Source organism: Lonchura striata, chromosome 13, assembly GCF_046129695.1.
Source record: "Lonchura striata isolate bLonStr1 chromosome 13, bLonStr1.mat, whole genome shotgun sequence".
Classification (NCBI taxonomy): Eukaryota; Metazoa; Chordata; class Aves; order Passeriformes; family Estrildidae; genus Lonchura; species Lonchura striata.
Window position 1 is genome coordinate 19252004 of NC_134615.1, and position 13082 is coordinate 19265085.

General features: G+C 41.6%; 1 protein-coding gene across 1 annotated transcript in view; it reads left to right on the forward strand.

Annotated features, from left to right (window-relative positions):
* The window catches only part of CMIP (c-Maf inducing protein), a 129437-nt gene that overhangs the window by 75231 nt on the left and 41124 nt on the right, over positions 1 to 13082 (forward strand). The window contains exon 3 of the mRNA XM_021541224.3: positions 2027 to 2077. Coding sequence (XP_021396899.1) covers positions 2027 to 2077 — 51 coding nt within the window. The remainder of the gene's footprint in view (positions 1 to 2026; positions 2078 to 13082) is intronic.

The window sequence follows — 13082 nt, forward strand, 5'->3', positions numbered from 1 at the left end:
CTTTCAGACCAGGGACTGAATCAGGTTGCCATTTTGCCTCTTTGAGTGAAGTACTTCCTTTCTCTAGAATAGTTTTGATTATATTGATTTAAATAACAATTATCTTAGTTTGTATAGTTCCTATAAACTCAGTCTTCCTAATTTTTTTAAGGATGTAGTGGATGTGTACCTTGCAGTATTATTGGTACAATTGCGTAGTATACATGAAGCCTACAAAAACCCTTCAATTTTATTTATTCTTTAAAGGGCTTTGATGCTAGAATTTGAAAAGGAGGTTTTTTGTTCTCTTGCATGAACCAGTTGTCTCCTTAAAAAAAAATTTTTTTTTAGTTTGAAATTAAATTTTTCAAGTAAGTCTGTTGAGGTTTTAGAGCATTCTCTCTGGGCAAAGATAAGAAATATCTAAGTATATTTCCTTCATGTCTTTTTAATTATGGTAAAAACATTCTTCTGCTTTTTGGTGGCAAATTGGTTTTGATCTTTTCATTGTACTAAAATGTCATATAATATATATTGAATTGAAATTTAATTGTATAGCATACAGGTAAAAAGTCTGTCTTGTGTTATAATGCTCACATATACATAAAATAAATGTGTAAATAACAAAAATAAATGTGTAAATTACAGAAAATCACTAAATATTGCCTGACTGAATTATCCTGAAGATTTGCACTCTAACTGTATTTTACAATTTTTCATTGCATGCAAAGAGAAGAAAATAGAAGAGGAAGTTTTTTTTTATTACATTTCTAGCAGTTTCATATTCTGATATGTCAGCATTCTTCTTGAAATTGAAGGTTTTTGATAAATTCTATGGTCAGCCAAGATTATTTAGAATATATTTATTCCTGCTTTATTACCTTGACATCTACTGGAGGAGCAATTGATTCTCATTAAGATATAAATAATATGTAATGCATATATAAAAGGATATTACTCCATTTAATTCAGAGTAATCAGTCCAAAGTTATGTCACTGAGCCATCAGTAGCTGACATTGAGATTAAACACATTTTTGGTAACCACACAGCATTTTTACTTCTGGTATTCCTGCAATTATCAGTGAACTGAATGAGTGTTGGGAGATTAAAACACTCTGTAGTGTGGGTTTTGAATACTTACCTGAAAAGATGATGGGGAGTGTAACTTGATAAGTGATGCTTTAATTTTCAAGAAGTATGTGCTTTTTGATTAGCAAAGAACCTCACATTTTTTTAACATGGATTTACAGGCTAACCTGTAGTTTTCAGTGTTTTTGTAAAACATTTTGAAATGTGGGTAAAAATTGTCCATAGGCAGTGTTAAGGGGGAATTGGAAAAGCCAAAGGGCATCTCTGCCCACTCAAATATTTCAGACTTATGTCACCTTGTTAAGGCATGCATATTTACGTCACTGTACATGCCTTTATATTTTTTGATCCCAAGCCTTTTGACCTTTGGGAGTGTTGAACTATTCCTCCATTGGCTATGACCTGGCTTCACACTGGGAATTTCTGACAGCTGTGCTTAATATGGACAAAAATGGGTGATGGCTGGGAGTGATTATTGCAACATTTATGCTGTTGCTGCAAACAGTCTGTGCATGTATCTGCATGTCTGTGTGTGCTGTGCTTTTCACTGTTTTAATATCATTGAAAGAGCTAAGACATTATTTGAATTGCTTTGGGGCCAGCTGAGGAGCAGGACAAGAAAAGAAACCAGAGTATGGAAAAAACCCACCCCTCCTATTAAAATGTCAGCCCAGTTTCCTACTCTGCTTTCAGTGATTAATGGCAGAGGCAAATACCCCATAGGCATTAAAGATCTGACCCATACCTGGATGAATTCACATTTCAGTCTTTGGGCTGGACAGCATTTCACAGGGGGTTCATATTTTGTAAGATTTTGGTTCAGTATTTTATAATGCAGCAAGGTCTTTGTATAACTGCTTTCTGTGAAAATAAACTGGTTATAATATAAAGTACCTGAGTGACCTGAAGGACTGGTAGAAATTAATAATTCTGTCTGTTAACTTTTCTTTATTGCAGGCTGCAAACAGTTACCTGAGGGATCAGTGGTTCCATTCTTTGCAGTGGAAGGTAAGTTCTGTACTTCATCTTCTTCATTCTCTGCATTCAAGAGTACTTTTTAGGGTTCCCTGTTTGTTCATTGCCAAAGCCCTGATTGGATAAGGTATGTTCTTGCAGAAACCCTAAATCAAAATATGACTGCAGTTTTAACCTGTCTGTGTCACGAATGAAGTGGACAAATTAACTTGTTACATATCCCAGCTTTATCAACGTGTGACTGGCTTCAAAAAGCAGATAGGCAGTTAATTCACATTTAAACAGAACAGAGATGGGATGGTTTTAGTTTAGTTAGTTCACAGTTACTGTGAAGTGTAATATGCTATAGTGAGTACACCTCATCATATCCTCTGGACTCTTGGGCTGTTTTGAGGTTTTTTGTTTGTTTGGTTTTGATTTTTCTGAGAAGCTAGGGAGAAAAAGTGTCTTTTAGAGTTGTTTGTTGTATGTGTAACATCAATCAGTAACGCATCAGTCTATGTTTATACTTTAGGATGATTTGGAATTAAAGGCAGTTTCCATTTCAGAGACCTCAAGCCCTTTCTCATTTTCAGTGGGAACAATGGACTGATTGCCCTGAGTAGGGAAAGTGGATCACAGTGACAGCATTGTCTCTCCAAAGCAGCACATTCCTCATCAAAAACCGTAGCTGCTGACCTTTGGATGAAATCTGTATGGATCTTTGATGCAGCTGGAAACAAGTTTTGGCCAGATGCTGAGTATGGTTGTCCTCCCTTGCCTTGCAGTGGGAAACACAAGCAGGAGCTTTTCAGCTCAGGACTTGTCTTCAGCAGGGTTTCAGTGAAGTCAGCCAAGTTGACTGTGCAGCTTATCAAGATTTCAGCCTGCTGACAGCAGCCACATGGAAAAATATACGGAAGTCCCTCCCACCAAACTGGTTTTGTTGTAGGTGTATTTAATAGTTGCAAAATAGTTGTGGGACAAAACTACAGTGTTGGTGTGCTTTGTGTAACCATCAGCATCTGGCAGAATGGTGTTCTGAATAGTTCCAGGTTCTTATCAGCAAAAGCCAAGTGTTGAGATCTCCTTTCCCAGACCACTGGCATATTCCCCAGCCTGTTACCCTGATTGCCCAAATGAGAGTGGGACAGTAGTGCTGATAGCAGAAGGCTGGGTTGTGCTGTAGCACTTTATTTTGGCCTCTTGACAGTATCATTAACACAATACCCAGCCAGCCTTGATTTCTTTGCAACTCCTGAGGATAACAAAGCACTTAAAGCATGCAGAGGCATTATCTTAATGTGGCTGTTATTTTCTCTCCTGCTTTGGCAGGCAGGGATGATCAGAGAAAGCATGGATAGAAATTATGATGGGATTTCTTTTTCTACCTCGCCCCCAGCCAGGATGGTTGTGGTACCAAAGTGCTGGTGGCTCATTCAAACTTTGTTTCTACAGTGAGGGGAGAATTCAGATTGGAGGTGCAGCTCTGGAAAACATCAAGTAAGGTGTGGTAAAGATGCAACGTGGCCCATTCAATCCACCAAATAAATTCTTAAAAAAAAAAAAAAAAAAAAAAAAGGAAAAGAAAGAAAGCAAGACAGGCTAGACAGAGTGACCTGGCTTACTTACATGCCTTTCAGTCATGGAGAAGGAGCTTTGCTCTGTGGGAGTTGTTTTTAAAGGAGCATTTCTTAAATTTTCCAGTGCTTCTGACCCAAGCCTCTCATTTTGGGAAACTCTGAGTAATTTAACTTGATGCAAAGTAGAATTTATTTTTGCTTCCCTGCTTCCCTCCCCACCCCCATTAAATTTGTTTCTGAAAAACAAGTGAAACATTATCTTGATTTAATAGCCCTTCCCTTTACCAAGAATAGCAAAGAGTGTTTTCCCATAAGAGCAGTGACAGGGTTTAGTCACTGCCCAGGTACTTGGCAATAAGAAATTCCTCTTTGCTAAAATGGAGGTAATTTAGTTTTTCTTTTTTGTTGCTTAATAGTTCAGAGGAAGAGCACCTGGTAACTTTCTGCTCTTTGGCAGGCTTTAGTGAGATCCCAATGGGCTGAAGAACCAGGAGAAGCTGTCAGTGTAGAAGGGAAGTGGGGTAGTGCAGTTGTGCCTACCTTAGTGAAATTCATCACTTTACTGGCACTGTAGCCTATGACTTTAAGAGCCAGGTGCCGAGGTTCATCTCACTCCATAATTTGTATGGTTTGATGATTAAGCAGGTAGTGAGGGAACCCACAAAAAACAGGAAACCTTTTCTTCTGGAATGGGGCATTTACACAAAGCACCAGATGGCAGAGAGATCGCCACAGCTGTATTATAATTGGGTGGTTGTGCTGATGAATGATATATTTGTCCAGTGGTCTTACAAATAATAAATCAAAACATTTGTGTGGGATGTAGAACACAGATACAAACTGGTGCAGATAGCTGTAAGAGTTGTTCAGGGGAAAACATTCAATAGAGATGAACTTGCTTTTGTTTGTACTTGTGTGTTGGGAGCATTTAGGAAGCCCAGCCGAAGCCCGGTGTACTTGGCACTAGATTTAAGTTTGATTTTCTCCTGCCCTGCCCAAACAAGGCTGGAGGAATCCACTGTACAGACAGCAAACTGATATTCTGAGAATTTCCAGCAGTGGGGATTGCCCCCTCTTAAATGACAGTTATGGGAGCAGATTCATATTCTGTCAGTGTCCTTTTGACCCTTTTTCCTGTGCTTAAAGCCTTGGGAGTCAGATGCTGCATTGTACCCTGAGCTACATGGGAAATGGGAAGAAACAGTGAATAGCTGTGTCTCAAATATTTGGGGAAGCTCTTTGGATTCAGGCACATACTTTGGTTTTGTAGGAAGGTGCTAAGTTCTGTGAGAGATCTTTGATGTGGTGCAGTTTTAAGGTTTAACGTGCTGTGGGAATTCAATTTGCCAACCAGCACCCTGGAAATTATTTTTGTTCTAGAGACAAACAGGGAAATAAAAATCAAGAATAATTTCTTCCTGTGACCTAGAGAATAATAAAAGAGATGGTGGAGATTAACAGAAATAAAAGAGAACCAAACATGTAATTATCCATGTTTTAGATCCAGCTCCAAGGGGTTTTATGTGTCATCCAGCTAACTAGCTGTCAGGATGCTGACAGAGCTTTTTGGTTGTGTCTTTTTCCTTGAATATTGTGCTCATTGAAGTCAGCAGGATGTAGGGACAACGCAAGTGTTCCTTATGTAGTCATCTTCTCTTTGGGTTTTCCATTTCAATCCCTCCCACTAGGGGTTACTCATAATTCCTCATTTAATCTGGATATCAGTGAGTATCACAACTCCTAAAGGATTATTGGCTACCTCAGCCTGTTTTTAGAAATCCTGATTTCCTTTGGGTTGTAGCTAAGCCAAACTATCTTTGTCCAGGGAATAAACAGAGTGTATTAACAACTGTTCAGCTCCTCAAAGATCAGCGATCTGTTGTGTAAGGAAAGTTCCTCTCAACCGAGGAGGTTGGATTGAAACCATGATACATACATAATCTATGGTATGTGGAAGCGGATAAGTCATAACAGTGTATCAATAAAGATAACAACACTTCTGTGGCTATACAAAAGAGAATAACACATGCAGTTCATTGCCCTGGCTGGATCCAGGGCAGATACAATGGTAACCAACCACTTCTGTAGGGGATAGATACAGCTAAACTTGGCTTTGAGAGATACTGGGGCTAGTAATTCTGGGACACACACAGATAAGCAAATATATTTCCCAGCCAGCATCCATCTACTTAGTTTCTTGTTTATGTGTTGCTCTTGTTGGGCTAAATGCACTTTGTGTGTATTTGTAGTGCTGAACACTGAAAGGTACCATCCTCTGTGGAAAATCTATAGCCCCATTACACCACATGCTGAAAGTATTAATCATTAAAAGGTACACTTGACTAATTTAGTACCATGTTGCAGTTCAGTTAGAAAGACATCAGTGAGGTTTTTTAACCCCAGGAATACAGGTATAGATTTACATTATTTAGTGGGAATTCACCTAAGTTCATAGAGGGTATTTTTTTATGGTGCTTGATAGTAAGCCCTGAACACTGCCCTCATTGTGAGGTGAGTTGCTCATGTTTTCTGGTCAGCTGGGTGATGCAGCAGCCAAACATTTCAGTTGACAGCCTTTGGGGGAATGTCCTGAATTGACACAACACAGAAAAAAGAGCCAGGTCTGCAGGAGAGCATGAAGCATGACTCAAACTAAGCTTTGTGTGCTTCTGGCCTGGATCTTACAGAAAGGCTTGCCTGTACCTTGTCTTTCCACTGATGCTTTTAACCAGTGCCCATGTGTCCACTAATGAGTGCTGCTGCTTGGTTAGGGAGTTTACACATCTCTTAGCAAGGACAGTGCAAATGTGTTAATTGTAGGATTGTTTAGGTTGGAAGGGACCTTTGAACATCATCTGGTCCTCTCTCCACCCACGCCATGCTTGTCCTCACGCAGTGCAAGGTTTCCTCTGAGGTGGTAGGAGGTTGCTGAGAGCCTGTGGAGCCCCAGACCAGGCACATGAACCCAGCAGTGCTGGGCTGAGGGGAGCAGCCCCCTCCCCATCCTGCTGTCTGTGCTCGTGCAGCCCAGCCTATGTGCACACCGCTGACCTGCAGTCAGCAGTCACGTCACCTTTTGTTTTAAAATTCATTTTCAACCCAGACTCCATCTTTTGAATCCCATGAAATAGGAAACTGGAACAATGTTGTCATTTGGGATTTGCAAACGTTTTGCATTGAATACTAAAACAAGCAATGTTGGCCTTGGTTCAAAAACTTTAATTTTGGATTAATACTTCCCTGGTTCTCATAGGGATTGTTCTATCTGTGTCTTCAGGAAACAGATACTTCCATGCACAAGCAGCCCTATTAATTGCAGAGGGATTGACTATCAAATAAAGTCATACTTGACCTGAATGATGATATGCTCTCTGGTCTTTACTGTGACTAGGCTATGAATTTCTTGTTAATTAGTATTTTTTAATGCAATAGCCATGGGTGAGTATCAGTTTTTGTACCAAATGGTGAATGTTCAGAGTGAGTTACTGTTCTTTGAAATTTAAAACTGCAAAAAAATAAGTTAAGAGCAACTGTTCTTGAAAGTGTGGTAAAGCCTTCCTTGTGCAAAGCACCTTTACGGCTTTGTCACCATGGTAATGATTAAAAATAGTGCTGATACAGGAGTGAGGGTTATACAGAATTTAAATGATGACATTAAAGAAATTTACCGTTTTAAGTCTCAGTAAATCTGGCCTTAAAACTGTGAGATCTGAGAAAAAATCACATTGGATATAGTTAAAAGGGCCAGTGTGTTTAGTGACCGAATTTACGATCTGAGAGAGAAAGATTTGGTACCCTGTGACAATTCCATAGCCCCGTGCTCTACTGCATAGTGAAAATTCTATTTGAAGAGCTCAGCAGTTCTTTGGAGTGGTAGTTCTGGACTTCAGGCTTCTCCTTGGTGGTTACCCAGCACACTAAACCATAACTCTCTTGGCTTTTTCTTTGCTTTCTTTAGCTGAAACACTGAGGCATTTCCACAGAACAGAGAAGTTTTCAGTTTCTTTTACTTTGAGGTAAAACAATAAATAATTATGATACAATAAGGGTGATGTGGAATTATGTTTTGCCTTTCAAAGCCTCGGGTCTTTGGGAGCATTGTGGGCTTTGATGACACTCTAGTTTTGGACAAGCAGATTTATTGCTTGGAGAGATAAAAGGCAGCCCACAACTTTTTGGCTGGTAGTTGTACTCTTCCTCTGAAATATTTGGGTACCAGTTATGGGAGACCATGAGCAGTTTTAAGATATCCTGCCTTTCCTCTGCATCATGGTGCTGTTCTAGGCCAGACTTTGTAGGGAACAGATGTGGGGTCCAAGGGGTGTGTAAATGGATCTGTGTTGCCAAGAAGTGAGACTTGTACCAGTTTGAGCTTTCTGGTGAACATAGTGAGAGCATTTTTCATTTTTTGATGGCTTTTCTCATGGTGAAGTTGATGTTTGCTGTCATGGTTTGTTCTTCTTTTCTATGTGAAAGATAAGATGAAATGCAGCTGTGTGTGCTTACTGTTCTTCTGGTGATTGATAAGACCACCCTGTCTGTTATCTGAACAACCTCACTTGAAATTCAGGAGCAGCATGATGGAAATCTTGTCATACTTAACAGCCTTTTATTTCCATAACATTTATTTTTTGTAGTTAAGCTGGGGGGGAAATGTCTTTTTGTCTTTTTTTTTTTTTGCTTTCTTTTTGGCTTGAGATGTCTTCATGAGCACATGAAGTCTGTTGACTCTCTCATTTTCCAGCACAAGTTTGACAGTCTCAGGCCATCTGTTATCAGAAGTCACTTGAAAATTCTTGGCCTTGTTTTCTGTTTCTGAGATCTCATTTTGCTAGAGGTAGCTGTGCTGCCACAGCAGAAAGGCACAGATCTCACTTGGGAGGTGGAAATGAATAGATGAAAAACAGACAAGATGTTGACAGAAAGTTTTTTCTTCTATTCATTTTATGAAATGCCAGTAATGTTTTAAGAACTAGAACAGGTGGAGTGGCTGTGGAGTTTTTTGGGGTTTTTTTTTTTAAGCTTTCACTGCCTTTGCACTGGGAAAATACCTCACTCTTTCTGGGGGGCCACTGCAGCAGGTTCTTCTGAGAAGGTACATCTGCAGCAGTGGCAGCTGAGCACGGGCTGTGCTCTGTGTTGGCTTCACATGAATCACTTCAAATCTGAGAGCTGCATATCCATGTCAGCACAGCACTTTGTCCAACCCAAGGAGGCTCTCAGCAGCACGCTGGGGTGCCAGCCTGGATCTGAGCTGCTGCTCTGAGCTGCCCTGCCCTCATCCAGCCATAGGCACACGTGCTTTGTGCAGCCCGAGCTGCCTCCTGTAGTGCCAAAATGGCCTTTTCTAAGGAGGCAGAACTCAAGCCAATGAATGGCCTAGTGGTGAAATTTGAGTAGAAACTAGATAGTTATTTTCTATCTTGCTTTAGCTAAGTCAGGACCAGCTCTAAATTTTACCCTCTAGACTTGGATGCTATCCTATTCAAACTAATATTAGGTCTGAAGATAGAGGGGTGTCAAAAACAGCTGAATAAACAGATCAGCTTGTTATTGTGTGCTTAGGTCTCAGCTCTGAAGAGGAGCAGATACAATTGCTGGAATATGTTGTTTCTCAGGAATGCTGAGCTGCTGGCCAAGAGAGATCCTCGGGTTTTGTGCCGGTGAATTGCTCCTCCACATTATTCCAGGGCTGACCTTATGACTAATCCTTCGCAATTCAGGATTTTGAGGTCATGGTGACCAAGAATTTCACCAAATTGCAACTTCTCATCTATAGCTGTCATCATATAGAGCTGCACCAAAATTATTCTCTTGTTCAGGTTTCTGGCTGCAGAAAAACCTGGTTTTAGGAGATCTCTTGCGGAGACAGGACAAGACTGGTAGGCTTTCCCAGGAGTGTAATTATCCTCTTGGCATGATGCATTGGGTGTGAAAACCTAACTCTGGGAGATGTCACATGCTAAGTGCCTTGTTAAGCTGCTGCCATGGGGCCCAGTTCTGCATTCTGGATCTCATGAGAACTCTTGGTGTCAGAAGACCTCCAGGAGCCTGAATGAGCAAAGGGGATCTAGGTGTTTTGAATTTCTCTTTCATTTCTTGCACAGTTTTGTCCTTACATTATAGTATACATGATGTATTAGGGGATTATAAAACTGCTGCTAGTACCCAAAGAAAATTGTAAAACAGTATATTGCAAGTGTCTATCATCTGCCCTAGCTCTTGCTGTAAGCCTCATGTTCATCTAGTCTGTCACAGCTCCTTGTCTTTTTTCCCTAGAACATTGATGGTTTTAAAATTAGAAAAAAAAGTATCCAAAAGAAAGTATGTCCTTCATTCCTCTCTCTTCATTCAGAAGCCATGTCATTGCAGCTATTTCCCACTGCCTCGTCTCTGGTGCTCTTTACTGTCTTACTTAAGATGGGAATCCTGGATTGGGCTGTGTGAGCAGAGGGGAGATCAATCAAGGACAGCAGGGATGTTGTGAGTGATTCTGAACATGAGGTGGGCAGTGGTTCTGGGAGCACCCCACTGATCCCTGGTTCTCAGCAAGGATGTGAGTCTTGGGATCAGAAAGCTGAAAGATGTGAGTCTTCATTCAGTCTGGCACATCACACAGCACTTGTACAAAGGAGAAGGAAAACAAAGAAATTGCAGAAATCTTGGGGCATTTTGGTAGGATGAAGAGTTGCAGGAGGTTTGGGGGTTTGTGCTGATGCAGCACAATAAGATGCAATATAAAAACATGGAACAAAGTGATGGGAATGTTTCAAATGCAAATGTTGCTCTGAAATTGGGCATCTCCCTGTGAGAAACTGGAAAATTCAGTGCTCCAAAGCCCATAAAGAAATACCCTGCTTTTCTGAAGTCCCTTTTAAGATGCTTGCAAGCATCACATCAGCATCCAGTCCCTGCTCTCCCTAAGGCTCTGCAGCAGATTTCTGACACAAACATGTTCCTCGAGCCGTGCACATCTCTCTTGCTGACGACATTGATGATGCAGGTGCACAAGAGAGAAGCCAATTTCAAAGCCATTTATGGTGTTGAGGAGCTAGAAAATCAGCAAAATAATACATTTGCCAAGGAGGAAAAAGTGAAACAGGTGGGTAAAGGTCCATTTGGAAGGTTTTGCTGACTGGGGAGAGGGGACGAGAGCAGAAAAGCTGAGGGTATCCACTGCCAGCAGTAGAGAATAATAAGGAAAAGGGATGACGTGGCTTTTTAATCCATTCTGCATATCTGGGAAGAAATAATTGCTTTGTGTGCTACTTGGTGCTACATCAACTTACTGGAATTTCCCAGAAAATGAAGGGGGGATAGATTATCTTTCTGCAGTTATCTTTTGTTAGCAGTTACTACAATGTGTAGCGATAGTAGCTGCTTACTCCCAGTTGGAGGTGGATTTTCAGGTGGCAGTTCTTCCAACCAGGGTTCTCACATGCTTGAAATTACTGGCATGTGTTGTGCAGCCTTGCAGATGAGGCCACCACGTCCTGTTTCCCGTTGGTGACCAGCTCTCTGGTGCCTGAGTGGGATCTGAAGGGTGCAGTGCCAGGGCAGGGGGCTCTGCACAGCAGGTATGCCTGGCTGTGCTCCACGGTGGCCTTGTGCACAGCTCTGTGCTCTGCCAGACCTGGTCAAAGTGCAGTGATGATAAGATTGTGCATGCTCTTTTTTTCCCCTACACAGTATCTTTTCTCTGCAGTGGCCAAGTCATTTATTGCCACCACGGGCTGAGAGCTGGTGGATGCCAAGGCTCCACAGACACAGCCATCATGTGTAGAACATAAAGGGCATGAAGATAAAAGGAATTAGGAACCTGGATCAGTTCAGCTGGGTGTCAGAGGCATTTTATAATGTAGCCAGTAACTGTCGGTCTCTGCATATAAAAGCACACAGCAAAGACCACACCTAGATGGCACTTAATGTCACAGTGCCTTGTGTCACCTGTGCTTTGTTTGCTGCATGTCAAAATCCACAGTCACACCGTGTCTGCTGTGCTTTAGTTATTCAGCACTACTTTTTTGCTTCTGAGCACTCAATGCAGTTAGTCCGCTGAAGGCTTCAGAAAGTGTGTGGTGTGTATGGTACACATATTCCTGCTTTTTTCTAGTTGTCTGCTTTTTTTTTTTTTTTTGGTTAGATTTCTGGTTTTTGGTGGGGTTTTTTTGTTTGTTTGTTTTTGTTTGTTTGTTTGTTTTTAATAGGACATAATTTCTCTGACTCTGGGGTCATGCTGCAAATACAGGAGCAGATCAGACTCACACCTCTCTGGAAACTGTTGGTTTTGCCAGAACTCTGAGATCCTGATGTACAGGCAGTGGCCATGTGGGGCACTTGCTGCTCTGGAGAAAGGGGCCAAACATGCTGCTGCAGGGAGCAGTGAGGTCCTGCAAGAGGAGGAGGCAGTTGTCTGAACATGTTTGAGACCTTCCCTCTGCTAATGAGTCAGAGGTTGTTCAAGTCCTGTAGCTCGAGCAGCATGTCTGGCTCCTGCCCTGTTGTGTGAGGCTAGCAAACTATGAAAATTTTTCTCACTCATTCTGCAGAAAGTATTTAAGTAACTCAGGAGGGTTTAAACTAGAATTTAAACTTCCTCCTCACCAGCTTGCAGTTAGGGTAAACCCTTCTTGTATGTCTGGGACAATTGTGTTGATAAACTGTTCTGAAGTTTGTTCTCCTGCCCAAGATAAGGAGGCAAAAATGTTATGGGACTTCTGTGTAGTAAAAAAAAACCAAACCAAAACACCCAAATGCTCATGGGCAACATATTTTAGAATATTTCTTCATTTGGGGAGATGTCACATGGAATTTTCAACCCAAGATACCAGCTTTGTCTCTAGCAATGCTTTTTGCAAGCAGGGAGTGGCTTGTGCTTCTGCTGGAGTATCTGCAGTCATAGTGAAATTCCGCATAGCCAAAGCAACATTAAAAACAAACCCCAACTTGGCTCTGGTACGAAAAATACGGAACAGCAGTTGCTGTGTGCAGGATGAAAGCTGATGTTTTGCCAACCTGAAGTGTAAAGCTGGTGCTGGAACTGGGGCCTGAAGAATGGGAGCGTTTGCCAAAAGGAAATGGAAGCAGGGATGGAGGGTTTCGGGGAATGCATCAGCGTCAGCCATGCCAAAAAATGTCTCCCCTGTGGACAGGTCTGATTACAAGAGTAACCACATTAGCCCAGGCAAAGTGCAGCTGGAGCCACCGTTGGCTTTTTGCGTTTTCTAGCTGGGTTTGCAGCATCTCAGATGCAGGAATGAGGTAGAGCTGGGTTTGGCTCGACCAGCTGTGCTCTTGCATTTTATAGACTCGAGGGCTGTGCAGGGATTGGAGGGAAGACAAGGCACCAGCAGAAACAATGCCCAGTTTCTTTGCTTGGTAGTGGGGAGGTCTGCCAAGGATGACCTCTTCCCTCCCTGCTTAGGGAGACTAGAAGGAAGCCACAATTTTTGAGTTGCATTCAGTTTTTGGAGACA